The following is a 26,028-nucleotide window of genomic DNA, read 5'->3' as shown; positions in this document are numbered from 1 at the left end:
TAGATTGGGGGAAAAGAGAGGAAGGGAAGAGGGATAGAGGGAAGGAGAAATATGGGAAGAGGGTGGGAGGGATGGAGTTAGAGATAGACAGATAGAGGGAGAGAGAGACCAACAGAGGGATGGAGAGAGTAGTAGGGAGAGGGAAAGATGGAGACAGAGTAGGAGGAAGAGAAAGAATAAGCAACTGATAGAGAAGCAGAGAGAACGTATTATACAGACTCCCCAAGTCTTTGTTTCAACTTCCATTCAACACTTGCTCTCCTCTCTCCTCTCTCTCTTCTTCTCCCTATGCCTCCTGCTGTCTTTCACCTCTGCTTTGAATGGGGGAAAAAAGAAAGTGAGAAAAAGATGGATGGAGAGATTACCAGGAGGAGAAGCACTGTTGATCCGTCAGCACCCATTCCTCTCGGATCAGCGAGCCCCCGCACCAGTGAGTGTTCCTGGGTAGGGAACACAGGACATCATCATGAGCTTAGTCCCATGCTCTATAGACAGTCTGTACTGTATCCAACTCTTAAGAAAAAAATACATATGTTTTACGGTCACACAGGTGCAGTGAAATGTGTTGTTTTACAGGGTCAGCCAAAGTAGTAAAGCAACCTAGAGAAATTAGGGTTAGATGCCTTGCTTAACGACACATCAACAGATTGTCCACCTTGACGTTTCGGTTAGGCTACCTGCCGCCCTCTTCCATCCATGTCAAGTCATACAGTCAAATCTTGCAGTCCTCCTCAACGTCTGGACATTCTTTCATAATGCGTATGGATCTGTCTCAAACAGCACCCCATTCCCTATTTAGTGCACTACCTTTGATTAGGGCCAATAGGACTCTGGTCAAAAGTAGCGCAAATAGGCTGCCGTTTGGAACGAAACTTGTGAGGAGTAGATGGATCGTTATCCTGCATGGCACCAATAGAAAAGTTGGCATACACACAGAGCAGAGGTCACCAAAAGGTTGATCGTGATCGACAGGTCCAGGGCCGGACAGGAACAAGAATTTGTCTCTGGTATTTTATCTACAGCAGCCCACATCACAGCGCATGCCACCGACTCAGTCCCTCCCCGGTGGGCCACCAGCTATGCACAAACACACCATACCCCCTACACCCTGACCCAACACACCCTACTTAGACACAGGCAGTAGCACTGACACGTACAGTTGAAGTCGGAAGTTTACATACACCTTAGCCAAATACATTTAAACTCAGTTTGTCACAATTCCTGACATTTAATCCTAGTAAAAATGCACTCTTAGGTCAGTTAGGATCACCACTTTGAATGTGAAATGTCACTTTATTTTAAGAATGTGAAACGTCAGAATAATAGTAGAGAGAATGATCTTTTTCAGCTTTTATTTCTTTCATCACATTCCCACTGGGTCAGAAGTTTACATACACTCAATTAGTATTTGGTAGCAATGTCTTTAAATTGTTTAACTTGGGTCAAACGTTTCAGGTAGCCTTCCACAAGCTTCCCACAATAAGTTGGGTGAATTTTGGCCCATTCCTCCTGACAGAGCTGGTGTAACTGAGTCAGGTTTGTAGGCCTCCTTGCTCGCACATGCTTTTTCAGTTATGCCCACAAATGTTTTATGGGATTGAGGTCAGGGCTTTGTGATGGCCACTCCAACACCTTGACTTTGTTGTCCTTAACCTTTACTGTGCTGGCGTTCCGCCAGCGGAACTCCTCCCACATTCCACTGAAAAGGCAGAGCGCGAAATTCAAAATATATTTTTTAGAAATATTTAACTTTCACACATTAACAAGTCCAATACAGAAAATGAAAGGTACACATCTTGTGAATCCAGCCAACATGTCCGATTTTTAAAATGTTTTACAGCGAAAACAGCACGTATATTTATGTTAGCTCACCACCAAATACAAAAAAGGACAGACATTTTTCACAGCACAGGTAGCATGCACAAAGCCAACCTAACTAACCAAGAACCAACCAAACTAACCAACAAACAACTTCATCAGATGACAGTCTTATAACATGTTATTCAATAAATCTATGTTTTGTTCGAAAAATGTGCATATTTCAGGTATAAATCATAGTTTACATTGCAGCTACAATCAGAAATTGCACCGAAAGCAGACAGAATAATTACAGACACCAACGCCAAATACCTAAATACTCATCATAAAACATTTGAAAAATACATAGTGTACAGCAAATGAAAGACAGGCATCTTGTGATTCCAGCCAATATTTCCGATTTCTTAAGTGTTTTACAGCGAAAACACAATATAGCGTTATATTAGCTTACCACAATAGCCAGAAACACAAGCCATTTCCCAGCAGCAAAAGTTAGCGATCGTAACAAACCAGTAAAAGATATATAATTTGACTAACCTTGATAAGGTTCATCAGATGACAGTCCTATAACATTAGGTTATACATACACTTATGTTTTGTTTGAAAATGTGCATATTTAGAGCTGAAATCAGTGGTTATACATTGTGCTAACGTAGCTACTTTTTCCCACAACGTCCAGATTTTTTTCTGACACATATTCTGACCAAATAGCTATTCATAAACATAACTAAAAAATACATGTTGTATAGGAAATGATAGATACACTAGTTCTTAATGCAATCGCCATGTTAGAATTCTAAAAATAACTTAATTACCACATAAGGCTTACGTTATGGCGACCGAGTGCCCAAAACCTGGGCGCAAAACTAATAGTACACAGTTCGACAGATATATGAAATAACATCATAAAATGGGTCCTACTTTTGCTGATCTTCCATCAGAATGTTGTACAAGGTGTCCTTTGTCCAGAACAATCGTTGTTTGGATTTAGAACGTCCTTTTTCCCTCTTGAATTAGCAAGCGCACTAGCCAAGTGGCGCGAAGCTCTCCTTTCTGAACAAAGGCACACAACGCAACACGCCTAACGTCCCGAATAAATTTCAAAAATCTAATAAAACTATATTGAAAAAACATACTTTACGATGATATTGTCACATGTATCAAATAAAATCAAAGCCGGAGATAGTAGTCGCCTATAACGAAAGCTTTTCAGAAGGCAATTCCAGGTCCAACCTCGCGCCTTCCTGAAAACAGGAAATGGGTGACACGTCATTCCAAGAGGACTTATTCCATCTCAGACCAAGATAAACACTCCATTTCTTCTCTCACCGCCTCTTGACATCCAGGGGAAGGTGTATGACGTGCATGTATACTAATACGTATCATGCCCATTTATAGGCAGGACCTAGAAGAGAGCATCAATTTCAGATTTTCCACTTCCTGGTCAGGAAGTTTGTGCCAAATGAGTTCTGTTTTACTCACAGATATAATTCAAACGGTTTTAGAAACTAGAGAGTGTTTTCTATCCAATAGTAATAATAATATGCATATTGTACGAGCAAGAATTGAGTACGAGGCCGTTTAAATTGGGCACGTTTTTCACCCAAAGTGAAAACAGCGCCCTCTGTCCTCAACAGGTTTTAAGCCATTTTGCCACAACTTTGGAAGTATGCTTGGGGTCATTGTCTATTTGGAAGAGCCATTTGCAACCAAGCTTTAACTTCCTGACTGATGTCTTGAGATGTTGCTTCAATATATCCACAGAATTTTGTGAAGTGCACCAGTCCCACCTGCAGTAAAGCACCCCAACAACATGATGCTGCCATCCCCATGCTTCACAGTTGGGATGGTGTTATTCGGCTTGCAAGCCTCCCCCTTTCTCCTCCAAACATAACGATGGTCATTATGGCCAAACAGTTCTATTTTTGTTTAATAGAGGACATTTCTCCCAAAAGTATGATCTTTGTCCCCATGTGCAGTTGCAAACCGTAGTCTGGCTTTTTTATGCCTGTTTTGGAGCAGTGGCTTCTTCCTTGCTGAGCGGCCTGTCAGGTTATGTCGATAAAAGACTAATTTTACTGTGGATATAGATACTTTTGTACCTGTTTCCTCCAGCATCTTCACAAGGTCCTTTGCTGTTGTTCTGGGATTGATTTGCACTTTTCGCACCAAAGAACGTTCATCTCTAAGAGACAGAATGCATCTCCTTCCTGAGCGGTATGACGGCTGCATGGTCCCATGTTGTTTATACCTGCGTACTATTGTTTATACCTGCGTTTGTACAGAGGAACGTGGTACCTTCAGGCGTTTGGAAATTGCTCCCAAGGATGAACCAGACTTGTGGAGGTCTACAATATTTTATCTGAGGTCTTGGGTGATTTCTTTTGATTTTCCCATGATGTCAAGCAAAGAGGCACTGAGTTTGAAGGTAGGCTTTGAAATATATCCACAGGTACATCTCCAATTGACTCAAATTATGTCAATTAGCCTATCAGAAGCTTCTAAAGCCATGACATAATTTTCTGGAATTTTCCAAGCTGTTTAAAGGCACAGTCAACTTAGTGTATGTAAACTTCTGACCCACTGGAATTGTGATACAGTGAATTACAAGTGAAATAATCTGTCTGTAAACAATTGTTGGAAAAATGACTTGTGTCATGCTGTAGATTTGCCAAAACTATAGTTTGTTAACAAGAAATTTGTGGAGTGCTTGAAAAACGAGTTTTAATGACTCCAACATAAGTGTATGTAAACTTCCGACTTCAACTGTATGTAAAAAATACCACTGGAGATAAAACTAACCACTATAACTGTTCCTCTGTCTGGAGATAAAACTAACCACTATAACTGTTCCTCTGTCTGGAGATACAACTCACCACTATAACTGTTCCTCCGTCTGGAGATACAACTCACCACTATAACTGTTCCTCTGTCTGGAGATACAACTCACCACTATAACTGTTCCTCTGTCTGGAGAAACAACTCACCACTATAACTGTTCCTCTGTCTGGAGATACAACTCACCACTATAACTGGGCCTCTGTCCGGAGAAACAACTCACCACTATAACTGTTCCTCTGTCTGGAGATACAACTCACCACTATAACTGTTCCTCTGGAGATACAACTCACCACTATAACTGTTCCTCTGGAGATACAACTCACCACTATAACTGTTCCTCTGTCTGGAGATACAACTCACCACTATAACTGTTCCTCTGTCTGGAGATACAACTCACCACTATAACTGTTCCTCTGTCTGGAGATACAACTCACCACTATAACTGTTCCTCTGTCTGGAGAAACAACTCACCACTATAACTGTTCCTCTGTCTGGAGATACAACTCACCACTATAACTGGGCCTCTGTCCGGAGAAACAACTCACCACTATAACTGTTCCTCTGTCTGGAGATACAACTCACCACTATAACTGTTCCTCTGGAGATACAACTCACCACTATAACTGTTCCTCTGGAGATACAACTCACCACTATAACTGTTCCTCTGTCTGGAGATACAACTCACCACTATAACTGTTCCTCTGTCTGGAGATACAACTCACCACTATAACTGGGCCTCTGTCCGGAGAAACAACTCACCACTATAACTGTTCCTCTGTCTGGAGATACAACTCACCACTATAACTGTTCCTCTGGAGATACAACTCACCACTATAACTGTTCCTCTGGAGATACAACTCACCACTATAACTGTTCCTCTGTCTGGAGATACAACTCACCACTATAACTGTTCCTCTGTCTGGAGATACAACTCACCACTATAACTGTTCCTCTGGAGATACAACTCACCACTATAACTGTTCCTCTGGAGATACAACTCACCACTATCACTGTTCCTCTGTCTGGAGATACAACTCACCACTATAACTGTTCCTCTGTCTGGAGATACAACTCACCACTATAACTGGGCCTCTGTCCGGAGAAACAACTCACCACTATAACTGTTCCTCTGTCTGGAGATACAACTCACCACTATAACTGTTCCTCTGGAGATACAACTCACCACTATAACTGTTCCTCTGGAGATACAACTCACCACTATAACTGTTCCTCTGTCTGGAGATACAACTCACCACTATAACTGTTCCTCTGTCTGGAGATACAACTCACCACTATAACTGTTCCTCTGTCTGGAGATACAACTCACCACTATAACTGTTCCTCTGTCTGGAGATACAACTCACCACTATAACTGTTCCTCCGTCTGGAGATACAACTCACCACTATAACTGTTCCTCTGTCTGGAGATACAACTCACCACTATAACTGTTCCTCTGTCTGGAGAAACAACTCACCACTATAACTGTTCCTCTGTCTGGAGATACAACTCACCACTATAACTGGGCCTCTGTCCGGAGAAACAACTCACCACTATAACTGTTCCTCTGTCTGGAGATACAACTCACCACTATAACTGTTCCTCTGGAGATACAACTCACCACTATAACTGTTCCTCTGGAGATACAACTCACCACTATAACTGTTCCTCTGTCTGGAGATACAACTCACCACTATAACTGTTCCTCTGTCTGGAGATACAACTCACCACTATAACTGTTCCTCTGTCTGGAGATACAACTCACCACTATAACTGTTCCTCTGTCTGGAGAAACAACTCACCACTATAACTGTTCCTCTGTCTGGAGATACAACTCACCACTATAACTGGGCCTCTGTCCGGAGAAACAACTCACCACTATAACTGTTCCTCTGGAGATACAACTCACCACTATAACTGTTCCTCTGGAGATACAACTCACCACTATAACTGTTCCTCTGTCTGGAGATACAACTCACCACTATAACTGTTCCTCTGTCTGGAGATACAACTCACCACTATAACTGGGCCTCTGTCCGGAGAAACAACTCACCACTATAACTGTTCCTCTGTCTGGAGATACAACTCACCACTATAACTGTTCCTCTGGAGATACAACTCACCACTATAACTGTTCCTCTGGAGATACAACTCACCACTATAACTGTTCCTCTGTCTGGAGATACAACTCACCACTATAACTGTTCCTCTGTCTGGAGATACAACTCACCACTATAACTGGGCCTCTGTCCGGAGAAACAACTCACCACTATAACTGTTCCTCTGTCTGGAGATACAACTCACCACTATAACTGTTCCTCTGGAGATACAACTCACCACTATAACTGTTCCTCTGGAGATACAACTCACCACTATAACTGTTCCTCTGTCTGGAGATACAACTCACCACTATAACTGTTCCTCTGTCTGGAGATACAACTCACCACTATAACTGTTCCTCTGGAGATACAACTCACCACTATAACTGTTCCTCTGGAGATACAACTCACCACTATCACTGTTCCTCTGTCTGGAGATACAACTCACCACTATAACTGTTCCTCTGTCTGGAGATACAACTCACCACTATAACTGGGCCTCTGTCCGGAGAAACAACTCACCACTATAACTGTTCCTCTGTCTGGAGATACAACTCACCACTATAACTGTTCCTCTGGAGATACAACTCACCACTATAACTGTTCCTCTGGAGATACAACTCACCACTATAACTGTTCCTCTGTCTGGAGATACAACTCACCACTATAACTGTTCCTCTGTCTGGAGATACAACTCACCACTATAACTGTTCCTCTGTCTGGAGATACAACTCACCACTATAACTGTTCCTCTGTCTGGAGAAACAACTCACCACTATAACTGTTCCTCTGTCTGGAGAAACAACTCACCACTATAACTGTTCCTCTGATGGCTCGCTCATCACAGCAAAACAGACACATGGCAGATACTTTCACTACAGGAATCATGAGGATAATGTAAAGCACTTTACTGTTTGACCAAATCATGGTTTTAGACGCCCCAGAAAATAGGACATTTTGAGTGAGGTGACAATGTAGAATATGTTCTTTCTACGTTTTTAAGCACCCTTTTTGTTTTTTATGATCCATGACCTTGGCTGTCTACCTCATGGTTTCCCACTCGGTCCTGTGGAACATTTTGGTTTTTGCACAGCTGGTTTAAATAATCACAGCGTTATGATGAGTTGGTAGTGCTAGGGAAAAAAACAAAATGTTCACCCGGGGAGGAGCAGGTCTCTTTGTTGATGCCGCGTTTGACTTTGAATGTGAGTTTTTGTGACCGTAGCACAGCCTATCAGAAAACCGGGCCGGCCCATCTTGGTAAAGTGGCCACTGTATAAAAAAGAAATTGCACAAAAATCTTTAAAAAAAAATCTTAACAGGCCCATGGGCCGGTGGCCATGTCACTTTTTCAGTTTTTGTTTTTGATAATATGTGTCCATTTCGACCAAAAACTGGTTCAGGCCATCTGGCATTTGCCAGAATTGCCAGATGGCCAATTCGCCCCTGGACTGGTCGATCTCCAAGGCATTCCTTGGACTGTTTTTAATAGGTTCATGTTGAATAGGGTTTTGTTTTTTAAAGTCATGTTTAAAACTGAATCTGAGCGGTAGATCTCAGCCTGCATTTTGACAGAAAGTGATCTCGGCTCAATAAAGTTTGGTCACCACTGACATAGAGTATGACTCTAAGTAATGAGAGGTGGAAAAGGGTTCCAGAGCAAAAAGCTAATGAAACAGCAGCAGAAGTATTTTGATTGATGTTGAAGTATCCGGTAAAATGGGTAGTTTGAACGTGGAAACATGCATTTGCTCAGCAGCCAATCATTTTGTCTCTGTGGTTTATTTTTTGTTATTATTTCATTTTTTTCAAGTGAGTCCAAGTTTAACCTGCCTATGTTACGTGAGTCTTCAACTTCCATCAATGTTTTTATATGAATGTCTTCCCTCTATTTGTCTTTGAACAGAAGGATGCAGATACAGCACATAAAACACATGGGCATGTCAAGTCTTTCATACAACAAAGTTCAGTACACTCTTAGAAAAAAAAGGTGCAATCTAAAACCTAAAAGGGTTCTTCAGAAGCAGAACCCTTTTTGGTTCCAGGTAGAACCCTTTTGGTTCCAGGTAGAACCCTTTCCACAGAGGGTTCTACATGGAACCCAAAGGGGTTGTACCTGGGACCAAAAACGGTGCTCCTACGGGGACAGCCGAATAACCTTTTTGGAACCATTTTTTCTAAGAATGTACAGCTGTGTTTTAGCACAAACATAGGGCTGCCAAAACTAATACCCTTTAAGGACTTCCTCTTCAGAGCAATAACAAAATGGCACTTTGCTGAAAAGTGTTTAGCGTAAAATGATATAGCAGGAGCACTTGTTTGCCTTGCAAACCAACAGAAGAATCAAACTAGGTGTACCATGCTTATGTGATGAGTCACTTGGCCTGAGACCTCAATGCCTAGACTTCAGCTCAGCTGGCTAACCTAAGACTTATGTTAGCTCCCATACCTAATGCATTTTAGCTCTATTGGCTAACACTGTCCTGCGCAAGAGATGTGGGTTCAAACCCAGGTCAATCACGCATTCAGTAGTGGTGTTCCTGTTCATTCAGTAGTGGTGTTCCTGTGCATTCAGTGGTGGTGTTCCTGTGCATTCAGTAGGGGTGTTCCTGTGCATTCAGTAGGGGTGTTCCTGTGCATTTAGTAGGGGTGTTCCTGTGCATTTAGTAGGGGTGTCTCTGTGCATTTAGTAGGGGTGTCCCTGTGCATTTAGTAGGGGTGTTCCTGTGCATTTAGTAGGGGTGTCTCTGTGCATTTAGTAGGGGTGTCCCTGTGCATTTAGTAGGGGTGTCCCTGTGCATTTAGTAGGGGTGTCCCTGTGCATTTAGTAGGGGTGTCCCTGTGCATTTAGTAGGGGTGTCTCTGTGCATTTAGTAGGGGTGTTCCTGTGCATTTAGTAGGGGTGTCTCTGTGCATTTAGTAGGGGTGTCTCTGTGCATTTAGTAGGGGTGTCCCTGTGCATTTAGTAGGGGTGTCCCTGTGCATTTAGTAGGGGTGTTCCTGTGCATTTAGTAGGGGTGTTCCTGTGCATTTAGTAGGGGTGTCCCTGTGCATTTAGTAGGGGTGTTCCTGTGCATTTAGTAGGGGTGTCCCTGTGCATTTAGTAGGGGTGTCCCTGTGCATTTAGTAGGGGTGTTCCTGTGCATTTAGTAGGGGTGTCTCTGTGCATTTAGTAGGGGTGTTCCTGTGCATTTAGTAGGGGTGTCTCTGTGCATTTAGTAGGGGTGTCCCTGTGCATTTAGTAGGGGTGTCCCTGTGCATTTAGTAGGGGTGTTCCTGTGCATTTAGTAGGGGTGTTCCTGTGCATTTAGTAGGGGTGTCCCTGTGCATTTAGTAGGGGTGTTCCTGTGCATTTAGTAGGGGTGTCCCTGTGCATTTAGTAGGGGTGTCCCTGTGCATTTAGTAGGGGTGTCCCTGTGCATTTAGTAGGGGTGTTCCTGTGCCGTCAGCAGTGGTGTTCCTGTGAGGAGGGCTCCTACCCTTTCTGGATGCTGACAACCCAACTACCATCCTTAGCCTTGTGGACCTGGGCTCCTCCAACAATCCGGGTGGTCTTGTGGATGAAACAGGATGTCTTAGACACGAGAGAGATGCCTTGGGGTAAGAGAGAAGACAGCTCATCTGGGTTAGACTCTGGGGAAATATTTTTACTTTCTATTATTACTAAAGAAGAGAGTATGCTTGGTCCAGGTTCAACTTCATTGAATGGCAGCGGGAGTGATCAGTTGTCCAGCCAAGCATGAACTCAGGCAATAAATAAACTGTACAGCTATAAGAGAAAGTTAGGAATAGAGGGAGATATACAAAGAGAGAGAGGGGAAGAGAGAGAGAGGAAGAGAGAGAGAGAGAAAGAGAGAAAGAGAGAGAGAGAGCGAGAGAGCGAGAGAGCGAGAGAGAGAGAAACAGAAAGAGAAACAGAAAGAGAAACAGAAAGAGAAACAGAAAGAGAGAAGGTGAATAGTAAGTAAGAGACACATTAATATGACACTCACTTCTTGGGTGGGCAGAGATGTTCGGAGACTTATCACCTGAAACAAAACAATTCAACACACGGACCTCACAAAGACAGGATATGACATATTTCACATGAACCCACTCAACATTAACATACAAAGCACGCAACCTCAACTCCCCTCTTCAAAACTATTCCTACCATTTAGTCCTAGCTCAAATGATCTCTGCATCTATCTGCATTGCAGTTGGGCGGCTATATTGAATTGAACCCACAGCAAATACATTTCCTCCAGCCAAGCACCCAAAAACTTCACAGATCAACATGTTTTACATTACGGAGATATAACCGCGAGGCCACTTGAAAAAGCTCCCCATCAATGTGAACCGATTACAGTCCGCCAAAGATGATATAGGGTACAACAAAAACAAATCACTAAACTCTGAATCAGTGAATGGCTTTGCAAATAATAAAAGCGGTCTGGATGAGATTGGACATCTGTTTGGAGTTAGAGTGTGTCCGTTCTGTGCCAGTTAGCTCAGCGAAACCACTGCACTAAGCCATAACATAACTGTAACAAGTGATGTAAGTGAAGCTTTGCGGCAAATTTCAGTCGTTAGACTACGTAATTCATTGTAGTATTACAAATGTGCAATAATCACGTCAACGGAAACGTCACAAACAAAGCGATAGCTGTATTACTCATGGAACTAAGATCATTGCTGTGTTGTTGATGTCACATAAGATCGATTGAACAACACTATGAAAGTTATGAGTATAGCTGGACTTTTCACTGGACTTTTCTTCAATGACATTCAGCAAATGAAATGTAATTGAAGACGAAGCATCATCTGATGATTGGGCCGCTGATGAGACCTACTGGGTCGGAACTCAGGTCTCCTGTGCACGACAATACTATGTTAACCGTCTGAGCTAAAGCCTAGGCACTAGCTCAGGGAGCTAACACAAGACGAGGTTACTCACCACACGAGCATGGCTGACTCAACCATCTCCATTATTGATTACTTAGCATGTAGGGTAGATGTAGGGTAGATGTAGGGTAGATGTAGGGTAGATGTAGGGTTGATGTAGGGTCGATGTAGGGTCGATGTAGGGTCGATGAAGGGTAGATGTAGGGTAGATGTAGGGTCGATGTAGGGTCGATGTAGGGTCGATGTAGGGTAGATGAAGGGTAGATGAAGGGTAGATGTAGGGTAGATGTAGGGTAGATGTAGGGTCGATGTAGGGTCGATGTAGGGTAGTTGAAGGGTAGATGTAGGAAGATGTAGGGTAGGTATAGGGTAGATGTAGGAAGATGACGGGTGGATGACGGGTAGATGACAGGTAGATGTAGGAAGATGTAGGGTCGATGTAGGGTAGATGACGGGTAGATGAAGGGTAGATGAAGGGTAGATGTAGGGTAGATGTAGGGTAGATGTAGGGTCGATGTAGGGTCGATGTAGGGTCGATGTAGGGTAGATGAAGGGTAGATGTAGGAAGATGTAGGGTAGATGTAGGAAGATGTAGGGTAGGTATAGGGTAGATGTAGGAAGATGACGGGTGGATGACGGGTAGATGACGGGTAGATGTATGAAGATGTAGGGTCGATGTAGGGTAGATGACGGGTAGATGAAGGGTAGATGACGGGTGGATGTAGGGTAGATGTAGGAAGATGTAGGGTGGATGACGGGTAGATGTAGGTTAGATGAAGAGTAGATGTAGGGTCGATGAAGGTTATGTGAAGGGTAGATGTAGGAGTGTATAGGGGATGAGACAGAGATTGGATGAAGACAGTGTTTTGTATTCTTACAGCGTTTGAGCTTGCAGTAGTCCCATGGGATAGAGGGGTCCGTAGTGTGACACCAGGGACCGTGCTTATCCTGGTCTGGATTCCTGCACAGGTTCCTCTCCAAACCCACGCTGGATTCTCCACTGGAAAACACAACATATATGAGGACACATGCATAAGCACATACACACAGAGACACATACTGTAGATACACATATACTGTATGTAGGTACACACACATGCATACATACACATGGAAAAGTCTGACACCATAACTGCATTCAGGTTGGAAACTTTGACTCAGCTGTTATTATCGGGGCAGTGAATCCTCAGAGTTCCAGCTATGCAGAGGCCTTACAAGGAAGCAAAGCAGTTTTGTGAAGAGTGCTCCGGGGAATATGAAAATATGCAATCCCAGCAATCACCACGGTTCAGACAAGGAAGAAGCTACAGACTCAACTCAAAGATACAGTCCAAACACTGTAAACGTGGACTCAAGATCTGGTCGTATACTTCACTGCACATAGACTAAACCGAGCCTAAACAGATGCCTTCGGAAGTCTTGTTTAAACAGCAATTCCAATCCTTCATACATTCAAAATAATTGGAATATCTTTAGATATGATCAATTTGTTGGAGGGCTTGGATCAGGATTCAGAAAAACACAATGTGAGGAGAGGGGGAAACCGATTTGTCAGCCAGTGTGAAGATCATTTCACTTCCCCCGCCAATGTTAAACAAGCCGTAACCTTTCCGCTGTTTTTCTGCGCCGACCCCTTGACCTTGTGCGAGGGGCAGACTCACTGGCTGCGGGCCACATGAGGGAAGCTGATTGGCTTTGATCTGCCGGGCCGAGAAAGCACTTCCTGGGGTCACGGGTCAGCTCTGGCACATGTCCATCTGTCGCTGCCATTTTGGCTTTTAAATTCCTTTAAATGAAGTAATTCTAACAGCCAGGGCCAACGTTAGCTACGGTACTTTAGCATGGGGGCACACGGATGTGGAGAGAGGTGCAGACTATGCGCCCCTCCAGGGTGGCTTGTTCTGGAAGTTCTGAAAGCACCGTAAGGCTTCCTCTCTGTCAGCTAGACAAATAATAGCAGGCCCAGGACTGACCCGGGTGGGGCCCCTGATTTCCTGTCGTTGTTTGTTTTCACGGCGTGGCTTTATTCATTTACAAGGGGATTTTCTCTAAGCGACGGGAAATACCTCGTCAATAAACAGTTATTCAAAAAAGACAGAGAATTTGAAAATGTCAAAGAAACCTTCACATACATTTCTTGAACCCATAGTTCTACTTTTTCTCATGTGAATATGGATTGAGAGGTAAGTTCCAGTTGTGTATGGCTGGTAAGTGTGTGTAATGTATGAGGTTTACCTTACCTGTTGCTATGATTTGCCCACAGTCCGCAGGGAATTCCTGATCTGGTCTTGGATAAATTGCCTGTGTAATTCCCTCCATTGTCCTCATAACAATCTGGGACAGACAGAGATAGAGAGAAGGAGAAAATAAAACACTGAGTAGTCTTAAATCGACCCTATATGTGTCTTATTGAGATTACCATCTACAGTCTCTCTCGCTCTCTCTCACAGACACGAACGCACGCACACACACAAAGCTATACCCACAGTGTAGAACACAGTTATAGCCACAGTGTAGAACACAGCTATACCCACAGTGTAGAACACAGTTATAGCCACAGTGTAGAACACAGTTATAGCCACAGTGTAGAACACAGCTATACCCACAGTGTAGAACACAGTTATAGCCACAGTGTAGAACACAGCTATGCTCACAGCTATAGCCACAGTGTAGAACACAGCTATACTCACAGTGTAGAACACAGCTAAACCCACAGTGTAGAACACAGCTAAACCCACAGTGTAGAACACAGCTATACCCACAGTGTAGAACACAGCTATACCCACAGTGTAGAACACAGCTATACCCACAGTGTAGAACAAAAGATGTTGATTCAACGTAAAATTGTTAGGCTACCGGCTGCAATAGGATTGTTAGTTTGTTCAACAGAAATGGTGTTGAGCAAAACTCACAATCCTATTGCAGCCGGTTGCCTTACAATTGTACATTGAATCAACATGTTTTTGTGTGCGTAGGTCCACTGAGAGACAACATTCTGATATTGATGCCGTCGTAAAAAAGGCACGTTGAAACTGGGCTCGATTTGTGGTTTGGATCAATTTAACATGTTGGGCCAATCTAGAATTGGTGGTTCCCAAATGGAATAAAAGAGACAGGAAGATTTCTCCCCCATATCGACTGTTGCTAAGCAGAACCAGAGGTACCTGTAGTGACCAAAGCACTCTCTCTTCCTCCAGAAAGCTCTTTTGAAATGCAAAGCATAGACATGTATGAGAGAGAATTCCTGCAAACGTTGAATTGCTGTCTGACCATTTGTTGTTTCTTTTTGTAATTTGAGGAAAATGAATTTGAAGGGCAACCAAACCAAAACCAACCATGCCCAAAAGACTGCCAGTAGTCTGTTTCAGTAAGCGACCACGGCTCATTCTCAATATATTGCAGCTGAAGTTTAGAGGTCAATTGCAAATACAGTACATAGCAAGCCATACACCCGATTACACCACATATGTAGTCATTCAAATAGCATACAGTATATTGTTTAAACATCCGTACCATGCACATACAGTTGAAGTCGGAACTTTACATACACTTAGGTTGGAATCATTACAACTCGTTTTTCAACCACTCCACAAATTTCTTGTTAACAAACTATAGTTTTGGCAAGTCGGTTAGGACATCTACTTTGTCATTTTTCCAAAAATTGTTTACATACAGATTATTTCCCTCTATCACAATTCTAGTGGGTCAGAAGTTTACATACACTAAGTTGACTGTTTCTTTAAACAGCTTGAAAAATTCCAGAAAATTATGTCATGGCTTTAGAAGCTTCTGATAGGCTAATTTACATCATTTGAGTCAATTGGAGGTGTACCTGTGGATGCATTTCAAGGCCTACCTTCAAACTCAGTGCCTCTTTGCTTGACATCATGGAAAATCTAAAGAAATCAGCCAAGACCTCAGATTTTTTTTTTTTAGACCTCCTCAAGTCTGGTTCATCCTTGGGAGCAATTTACAAACGCCTGAAGGTACCACGTTCATCTGTACAAACAACAGTACGCAAGTATAAACACCATGGGACCAAGCAGCCGTCATACCGCTCAGGAAGGAGACGCGTTCTGTCTCCCAGAGATGAACGTTCTTTGGTGCGAAAAGTGCAAATCAATCCCAGAACAACAGCAAAGGACCTTGTGAAGATGCTGGAGGAAACATAGGACTCGTTTTACTGTGGATATAGATACTTTTGTACCTATCGACATAACCTGAAAGGCCGCTCAGCAAGGAAGAAGCCACTGCTCCAAAACCACCATGAAAAAGCCAGACTACGGTTTGCAACTGCACATGGGGACAAACATCGTACTTTTTGGAGAAATGTCCTCTTGTCTGATGAAACAAAAATAGAACTGTTTGGCCATAATGACCATCGTTATGTTTAGAGGAAAAAGGGGGATGCTTGCAAGCCGAAGAACACCATCCCAACCGTGAAGCACGGGGGTGGCAGCATTATGTTGTGGGGGTGCTTTGCTGCAGGAGGGACTGGTGCACTTCACAAAATAGAGGGCATCATAAGGAAGGAAAAGTATGTGGATATATTGAAGCAACATCTCAAGACATCAGTCAGGAAGTTAAAGCTTGGTCACAAATGGCTCTTCCAAATGGACAATGACCCCAAGCACACTTCCAAAGTTGTGGCAAAATGGCTTAAGGACAACAAAGTCAAGGTATTGGAGTGGCCATCACAAAGCCCTGACCTCAATCCCATAAAACATTTGTGGGCAGAACTGAAAAAGCATGTGCGAGCAAGGAGGCCTACAAACCTGACTCAGTTACACCAGCTCTGTCAGGAGAAATGGGCCAAAATTCACCCAACTTTTTGTGGGAAGGTTGTGGAAGGCTACCTAAAAAGTTTGACCAAAGTTAAACAATTTAAAGGCAATGCTACCAAAAACTAATTCAGTATGTAAACTTCTGACCCACTGGGAATGTGATGAAAGAAATAAAAGCTGAAATAAATCATTCTCTCTACTATTATTCTGACGTTTCACATTCTTAAAATAAAGTGGTGATCATAACTGACCTAAAACAGGGATTAATTGTCAGGAATTGTGAAAAACTGAGTTTAAATGTATTTTGCTAAGGTATATGTAAACTTCCGACCTCAAATGTATATACATTTTTTGCTGATTAATGTGTACATACTGCATGTGGATTTTTGTAAATTCAATATTATTATTCATGTAAATGAAGCTGCCTATTCAGTCTGTTTACTGTGGGAGAACCATAATGCAACATGTAATTCTGGGTGTACTAAGTGAATAAAGGTGGTGGTGATTCTGATGTATTGTATGGGGCCAGTGTGCTGTGTGGTGTTGTGTCTCAGTAGAATCAATAATTGGCATGCTCAACACAATAGTCCTTCCATCAAAGTCTTTGGGTGCCGGGTTGGAGGATCATGTCAACTGGAAAACAAAACTGTGTCTCACCTTCTGTGTCGATGTTCTCTGTCTCACACCGGGGTATATTGGTGCAGAAGGCTAGTCTCTGGTTAGGATCTGTAGTGAAGCACCATGGGATCTCTGCACCATCTGGGTTCCGACAGTAGTTCTCTCTCAGGTCTCTGTGATGTAAGAGAGAGATACGTACACACTGGTTAAATAGCTGCTTCCCACGTGGACATACGTAATAATATGACTGTATGTGTCCGTTTCCCTATATTTCTCGTACCAGTGACAGAAACAAAAGAAAACCCATGTGGGTATTGAATGACATCATCACTCACTTGCACTTGTAATTCTGCGGGCTGTAGGTGTGGTTATGGGGGAACTGGGAGTCCCAGCGTTGACATGTGACGCCCGACGGGGTGACGCTCACAGTACCGTGGTAACTCTGTCCCTGCTCCCTGAAACACGACGATGTAGCATCCACATCAGAGTCATTACCTGGGTCTGAGACAGAGAGGGAGAGAAGAAGGAAGTTGAGAGATAGGTATGAAAACAGAGAGAGGGAGAAAGAGGATTTAGGATGAGAGATGAGCAATAGATAAGATGAGGGGAGATGATAGACAGAAAGAAGAATGTAAAGACGTTGACAGGGGAGAAACCAGACAGAGAAGGCAGGAGGGAGAGAGAAACCAGACAGAGAAGACAGGAGGGAGAGAGAGGGAGAAACCATACAGAGAAGACAGGAGGGAGAGAGAGGGAGAAACCATACAGAGAAGACAGGAGGGAGAGAGAGGGAGAAACCATACAGAGAAGACAGGAGGGAGAGAGAGGGAGAAACCATACAGAGAAGACAGGAGGGAGAGAGAGGGAGAAACCATGCAGAGAAGACAGGAGGGAGAGAGAGGGAGAAACCATACAGAGAAGACAGGAGGGAGAGAGAGGGAGAAACCATACAGAGAAGACAGGAGGGAGAGAGAGAAACCAGACAGAGAAGGCAGGAGGGAGAGAGAAACCAGACAGAGAAGACAGGAGGGAGAGAGAGGGAGAAACCATACAGAGAAGACAGGAGGGAGAGAGAGGGAGAAACCATACAGAGAAGACAGGAGGGAGAGAGAGGGAGAAACCATACAGAGAAGACAGGAGGGAGAGAGAGGGAGAAACCATACAGAGAAGACAGGAGGGAGAGAGAGGGAGAAACCAGACAGAGAAGACAGGAGGAAGAGAGAGAGAGAAACCAGACAGAGAAGACAGGAGGAAGAGAGAGAAACCAGACAGAGAAGACAGGAGGAAGAGAGAGAAACCAGACAGAGAAGACAGGAGGAAGAGAGAAACCAGACAGAGAAGACAGGAGGGAGAGAGAAACCAGACAGAGAAGACAGGAGGGAGAGATAGAGAGAAACCAGACAGAGAAGACAGGAGGGAGAGAGAGAGGCAGGAAGAAGGGAGAAAGAAAAGAGGGAGAGAGGGAAAAGAAAGATGAATCTCACAGAGAATCGGTCATGTTTAGCCTAGAGACAAATGATCCTAAACAGTCAGTCCAGATGTAGGATCTTAATTTGACCAGCATTATCGAAGCAAAATCATCCTGTTCAGTCCATAATGTTGCTTGATCGGTGGTTAGGCTATTAGCTAAATGAAAAGTGCAATACTGTTAATATACAGTGTGTGCGAGTTTTCATTGAACTTATGTAAATCACAAACCTCTTCATTTTCCACGGTGCAGGAAAATTCTCAGCAAAATAAGAGTGATCAAATTAACATCCTATATCTGTAGTACTGTATGGTCTATAATCTGTCTATTTATCCAAAACAGTGGTGCCCCACCACGAGACATACCGAAACCAACACTACAACAGACCACAGACTTGCATTATCAGACTAATGGGAATGGGCTGTAGCCAACCCTTCTATATCTGTCATGCCATTCAATAAACGAACACAGAGAGTAGTAGGCTAATTGCACAAACAGACTGGACAGCCAGGGTAGGTTATAGGGTATTGGGTATCACATATCTGAGTGTCAGGACAAAGTGGGTATAAAAACAGATGAAGAGTATCTGAAAATCTGAGTTTCTGATATCCAACAGATTTTTGGGGGAGTTTAGACAGGTTTAGTTTGGGTATCTAATATCTTTATCCGTTAAGTACTAAAATACTTAAGTACTTTTCAAACATAGCTCTCAAAGCTCTACAAAGGGCTACAAAAAGGGAATCTCTACTATCTAGCATCTGCGAATCCCCTCTATCCTATACTGTACTGGCCTCATTCATGGTGTACAGTGTACCATACCAGGTTTTGGCAGGAAGAACGTGCATGTGTGGGTTGAGCCTAGCTAGATCCCTATTGCTTGGGTAGCTTGGCCTCTTACATGTGTGACTGTAAGGGTGGGTTACTATAACGAAGGCCTGATGGATGTGGTACTCACCGCCAAGCCAAACAACCCTGCATTCAGCCCGCTTAACAAGGCTTCCTGGCCCTCTGGTCTCCAAAAAACAACCCTGCATTCAGCCCGCTTAACAAGGCTTCCTGGCCCTCTGGTCTCCAAAAAACAACCCTGCATTCAGCCCGCTTAACAAGGCATCCTGGCCCTCTGGTCTCCAAAAAACAACCCTGCATTCAGCCCGCTTAACAAGGCTTCCTGGCCCTCTGGTCTCCAAAAAACAACCCTGCATTCAGCCCGCTTAACAAGGCTTCCTGGCCCTCTGGTCTCCAAAAAACAACCCTGCATTCAGCCCGCTTAACAAGGCTTCCTGGCCCTCTGGTCTCCAAAAAACAACCCTGCATTCAGCCCGCTTAACAAGGCTTCCTGGCCCTCTGGTCTTCAAAAAACAACCCTGCATTCAGCCCGCTTAACAAGGCTTCCTGGCCCTCTGGTCTCCAAAAAACAACCCTGCATTCAGCCCGCTTAACAAGGCTTCCTGGCCCTCTGGTCTCCAAAAAACGACCCTGCATTCAGCCCGCTTAACAAGGCTTCCTGGCCCTCTGGTCTCCAAAAAACGACCCTGCATTCAGCCCGCTTAACAAGGCTTCCTGGCCCTCTGGTCTCCAAAAAACGATCCCGAAAAATCTCAGAACTCCGCTTTTTTATGTTACAGTGTACAGGGACGGATTTGTTGGAATTTCTGCAACCCCTCCGGATTTGAGGGATTTGTGTTTCTATACTGTTTGATAAATGAGCCGCGGTCAGAACAAAAAGGAAGGGAATGTTTGGAGAGGAGGACAGAAGGAGGATGTTCTTTTGGCTTGATGTAATGCATGCCGGCATCTAACGTCGGGTCACCTTTGTTATCTACAGGTTAGGCAGTGCAGAATCCATCTGGACAAATTATTTTTTACTCCCCGGTTGTAAATCACGGTCCTCAGCCGGGCGGGGCCGTGGGCTCAAGGTCAGTGTTGAACATCCCTTTGGATGAAGAATATCAAACTGTCTAAAAGTGGTTTCTATCCTCTTTTTCATCACACACACACACACACACAGCGAACCCCCCAACACACTAGCACGCCCTCTCATCCTCCCATCTTGTCAAGTCCTCAGTTGTAGTGCCAGGGTTTCAGTGGGCCTTGCTTTCTACAACACTTCTGACAATCTGTTATGGTTTCAACATCCATGGTGTTACAACTATGGCGCCTGTGTGTTCTGTTGATAACGATGATGAACATTACTCCCAATGCCTCCCAATCTATTGGAACTATCTGTGTCAGTAGCTATTGAGCCATTTTGGCTACTCCCCTACAGTTAATATATGTCATAAGGCTGAATCCTAATGTCCACTTAAAAGGGACATTTCTAGTTAGTCTTCCATTGACATCAATGCATGACTACAGATGAGTTTACACAAGCAACCCAATTGTGATCTTTTGCCCAATTAGAATTAAGCTGCCTGTGTAAACCCAGCCTTAGTACAAATTTGAAGTGGAAGTTAGGATTTGACCAATAATAAAAGTTTCATAGTGCTTTGTTGTGTTTGAGTGATCTGAATTAAGCGTTTTAAACCGTCAAACTCTCCCTCCCCTACAGTTGACAAACACAGCCTACTTGTCCTCACTGAGGTAAATAGCTTTCAGCTTAGAGCCACATGAAACACTAAATATCCCAAACAAAGCCTCTCCCTGTCTCCTTTGGAAGGCTCCTATACTTATCTCGTTATCCCCCAAAACCACCATTGTGGCCCCTCTACCAAAAAAAACTTTGGCACTCCCAAAACCACAACTCGGTCCTCCCTAAAACCACCACTTCAATCACAGTGGTTGCCCTCGCAAAAGAGGTTTCTAACCTCCAGGCTCTTTCCTGGTTAAATAAAGTTAGAAAGCCCTGCTACAGACTCAGTGTGGTCCACTCTCTTCCCCTCTGATCACAGTAGAATCCCCATACAGATACATACATCAAAATATTGAAGAGTTCTATTGAATTCTGTGGGAGTCTAGTATTGTATTCCGCTGCTATGAAGGACTATTGGGGAGATGATGGTTTGTTTAGTGAAGTTGTGTGGGAATATATCGTTTATTGAAAGGGAATAGGGAATGTATGTGAGAGAATGGTAAAGTATTGGGAGGGACAGGGGGCCCCTCTCTCATAGAGGGAGCTGTGACATCGCATTAATGAGGATCCGGACGAGGTGTGTGTAGGAAAATGTGTACCATCCACTATGTGAGTGCTTCCTTCTCCACCTCGACCCAACACAACACAACACAACCCAACACAACCCAACAGAACACTGAGAACACAAAAGCAGACTGATTATCTAACATGTCTGTCCTTCCACATTCTCAGCATTGGTATGCCATCCCAGTAGCATTAGACAGTTTTCACTGTTTGGGATAAAGAGGAAGACAGTAGGAAAGTGCACACACTCACCACACACACTGATGTTGCAGTACTCCCAGGGTGTTTGTGGGTCCAGGGTGTAACACCACGGACGCAGACGGTTGTCCGGATTCCGACAGTAGTTGTCATTCAGCCCTTTATCAGGGTACCTGTGAAGAAAGACAGGAAAAAATAGGAAAAAGACAGAGAGCTACATGCTACATGCTATATGCTATATGCTACATGGGTTCATCTCCTGTGTATTAGGATAGAGGGAGTGTTTGTGCAGCTGTGTAGGTTGTGTGTGTGTTTGTGCAGCTGTGTAGGTTGTGTGTGTGTGTGTGTGTGTGTGTGTGTGTGTGTGTGTGTGTGTGTGTGTGTGTGTGTGTGTGTGTGTGTGTGTGTGTGTGTGTGTGTGTGTGTGTGTGTGTGTGTGTGTGTGTGTGTGTAGAACTTGATGAGGGACTGCAGTGCGGTTGGTCTGACTATACATATACACGTCAATGGGGGAGAGTCACTCAGGCTTTCATCCACAGACCTTCACCACATTCACTGCATACAATAAGGTTGACTAACTAACAGCAGTGGGCTAATCCAAAGATCACAAACAATTGACTTTGAAGTAATGAAAAGGAATAATTCATTTAAAAGTAAGTAACGTTAGCCATAACTTACTGTGCTATAAATACATAAGGCTATGGGTTTCCTTACTCACTTTTTAGGTTGGTAGGGGTGTCTGTGGGGCTTGGATGAATCCCATCTCTGACACTCCTTCCCACTATCTGTGTGATCCATCGGCCCTTTGTAGTCTTCCCCGTTACACCTCATACACTCCACTGCAAACGCAAAAACAACGTTAGCACAACCTTCCCACAATGGCATAGAACATGTTTTCGACACTATATTAAAGAGGGAAACACGATTAAAGATGACTAAACAGTCTGACTTTTATCTTATTGTAAAGTTGATCACTTTAATAATGTTAGCAACATGCTTATCTCTCAATCTTTGTACAATATTCAATGAGAACTAAGATACTAGCATACTAAACATTTCTTGACACGGTAGTGAATTGGGATTCCCTGGGGCGTCAAAAACAACATTGTTGTTCGGCTACAAGAGCACAAGATATGTTTTTCTAGGTTGTTATCAGGATAACAGAGGGTTGTTATCAGACTGTAGTGGTACACTATTAGCAAGCAGAGTACAGTTGAAAAAAACTTCCAAAAACAGGGCTACTTTTCACCAACAAACCAGCTTCACTCCAGTAAATGACATATCAACGTGGGCCACCTCATACATTCCAAAGATGTCTATGTTGGGCAAACCAAAGGGACAGCTTTCCGAGCACAGATTCATTCTAGTCCTAGACTAAAAATAATCTCCATTGAAAGTGCTCTTAAATCCAGCACTAGGCTTAACCTGTGTCTGGGAAACTGGCCCCAACGTGTAATTGGACTCTGCTGGTTGAGGTGTTACCTTGGGAGCACTGAGGCAGGCCACACTCTTGGTGCCTGACCTCTGGGTCTGTAGTGAAACACCAGGGCCCACTGCTCTCGTTCTTGGGGTTACGGCAGAAGTTCCCGTTCAGGTCCTTCTTGCCCAGTCTCGCTGGCTGGAAGCTGAGGGAAAGTGTGGAGAAAAACACTACTAAGCATAAAGTGGGAATGACTAAATGTGTGTGACAGGCACGAAAGGTGTTGCTGTTTTAGGACTCATAAAGTTGTCGAACTTCATTTTGTTTAAGATGGGATTTTTTTAGGTTTCTCTTAGATATTGACGTGAATTGGGGGCCCTTAGCTCCGAAGGCTAGCATGCTAAAAACTGAGCCAAAAACAAAGACAGTTGGTAGAGTCGCAACATGCTAACTTAGCTACATCACTACATTATCTTGGACTATGGTAATATAGACAAAGTGTAATAAAATGTAAGGAAAATATTATCTTCTAGTACATCATCCCTTCACATTCATTCCATGCCCTCAGGCCAATCTACCAGTAAATGCTTCCAGTCTGACCTGTAAGTCAGCCAGTTACTGCTACACATGCACGGAGTCTCACAACAGGTATTTCACCACACAACTACGAATCAGAAACAGCAGCTCAAGCATTTCTTGTTTTTGCCAACTTCACAAATTGAAATGTAATCTATTTCTTCTGCTTTGTACACTAGTTCAGCAGAAGGGTCAGGGGAGACACATACATTTTGGGAGTAAAAGCACCATGTGAAGTATATAGCCTGTAACAATGGGGCCATGCCAGATAAATGGACACTGTAATATATATATTCTGAAAAGCGTGGAGGATGAAAAGCTGGCTTTAAACACCTCCGTATTCAGCCCTACCACAGCCACTGTCTTCCCAGAGAGAGAGCGAGAGCGAAACAGAGGGATAATGGAGGGAGAGAAAGAGAGTGAAACAGATGGAGAAATAAAAATACAAAAAAAGAGATGCTGAGACATGGAAAGAGAGCAACAGAAGAGATGCTGAGACATGGAAAGAGAGCAACAGAAGAGATGCTGAGACATGGAAAGTGAGCAACAGAAGAGATGCTGAGACATGGAAAGTGAGCAACAGAAGAGATGCTGAGACATGGAAAGCGAGCAACAGAAGAGATGCTGAGACATGGAAAGCGAGCAACAGAAGAGATGCTGAGACATGGAAAGTGAGCAACAGAAGAGATGCTGGAGACATGGAAAGTGAGCAACAGAAGAGATGCTGAGACATGGAAAGTGAGCAACAGAAGAGATGCTGAGACATGGAAAGTGAGCAACAGAAGAGATGCTGAGACAGGGAAAGAGAGCAACAGAAGAGATGCTGAGACAGGGAAAGAGAGCAACAGAAGAGATGCTGGAGACATAGAAAGAGAGCAACAGAAGAGATGCTGGAGACAAGAAAAGAGAGCAACAGAAGAGATGCTGAGACATGGAAAGAGAGCAACAGAAGAGATGCTGGGGACATGGAAAGAGAGCAACAGAAGAGATGCTGAGACATGGAAAGAGAGCAACAGAAGAGATGCTGAGACATGGAAAGAAAGCAACAGAAGAGATGCTGAGACATGGAAGGAGAGCATCAGAAGAGATGCTGAGACATGGAAAGAAAGCAACAGAAGAGATGCTGAGACATGGAAGGAGAGCAACAGAAGAGATGCTGGAGACAAGGAAAGAGAGAAAAATGAAGAGAATGAAAACCAGAGGGGCCTTTCTATCAGCAGCTCGGCTCAGCCCTCAACCCCAACGGCAGGGCCCTTTCTTGGGTGCCCTCCGGCAGGGCCCTTTCTTTCCTGTGCCCTCCGGCCTCCATAGAACTCCACTAATGCACAACATCACTCATCTCATTGCCAGAGGAAACGCAGAGATCTAACTTAGACCGAGAGAGTCTTCAGCGAAATAGTGGGAGTCCAGTCTGCTATGAACCAAAACCCTCAGATCCACGTGGTAGTCCAATGCCCAGTCCAGAGACAACCACAAGCCCAGAAGCCCCCTAGACACTATTGTAGATCTGACCATATTACTTGCACCTATACCATTAAGTTGCATCCACATGTAGTACCAAGGAGCTAGGAGCTTATTTTGGACAGGGCCAGACTTCAACTTGGACCTGACCGACTGCCTGCCAACAGCCAAATACACCATGAGTTGAGTCCTACTCATTAACATATCGACACGTTCCTTTAATGTCATAAAAGTCTATCAGAATGTCATTTAAAAAAATACAGGATTTCACTTTAAGGCTTTTTAAAGGCTTTATCTGGTGAGCTGCACCCCCAGCTCCACATGATGAGAGAGAGGAGCCAGTAATAATATTTACTGCCAGCCTGCCTGTCTGCCTGTCTGCCTGTCTGCCTGTCTGCCTGTCTGCCTGTACAGTATAGAGGAGGAAAGAAAGTAATGATGTTGGGCTAACAGATGTTAGCCAACTATTCATCTCCTTGTCAAGGAGGGGTCCCTATGGTGTTGCAGGCAGACACTATGCACATAGGTCTGGCTCTCTCTTTGGACCTCTCCCTATTTCTCTCCACATCCATCACTGTGTCCCGCTACGTCTCTCTCACTGTGTCTCGCTGTGTCTCTCTCTCTTTGTCGCTCTCTGTGTCTCTCTCTCTCGGTGTCTCTCACTCTATCTATCTATCCCTGTGTGTGTGTGTGTGTGTGTGTCTGTGTGTGTGTGTGCGTGCGTGCGTGC

At 43.8% G+C, this 26,028-nt stretch overlaps 1 protein-coding gene across 1 annotated transcript in view; it reads right to left on the bottom strand.

Moving 5' to 3' along the window:
- Positions 1-355: 355 nt before the first annotated feature.
- The window catches only part of LOC120031931 (hepatocyte growth factor-like), a 35,077-nt gene continuing 9,404 nt past the window's right edge, over positions 356-26,028 (bottom strand). Inside the window, exons 5-14 of the mRNA XM_038977789.1 lie at positions 23,324-23,466; positions 22,560-22,680; positions 21,896-22,014; positions 17,378-17,543; positions 17,082-17,215; positions 13,881-13,974; positions 12,519-12,640; positions 10,749-10,784; positions 10,236-10,350; positions 356-513 (exon numbers count right to left, since the gene is read on the bottom strand). Of these exons, the coding sequence (XP_038833717.1) occupies positions 486-513; positions 10,236-10,350; positions 10,749-10,784; positions 12,519-12,640; positions 13,881-13,974; positions 17,082-17,215; positions 17,378-17,543; positions 21,896-22,014; positions 22,560-22,680; positions 23,324-23,466 (1,078 nt within the window). The 3' untranslated portion in view covers positions 356-485. The remainder of the gene's footprint in view (positions 514-10,235; positions 10,351-10,748; positions 10,785-12,518; positions 12,641-13,880; positions 13,975-17,081; positions 17,216-17,377; positions 17,544-21,895; positions 22,015-22,559; positions 22,681-23,323; positions 23,467-26,028) is intronic.

This window comes from Salvelinus namaycush, chromosome 38 (assembly GCF_016432855.1).
Source record: "Salvelinus namaycush isolate Seneca chromosome 38, SaNama_1.0, whole genome shotgun sequence".
Classification (NCBI taxonomy): Eukaryota; Metazoa; Chordata; class Actinopteri; order Salmoniformes; family Salmonidae; genus Salvelinus; species Salvelinus namaycush.
This window is presented reverse-complemented; position numbering and strand designations above follow the sequence as displayed.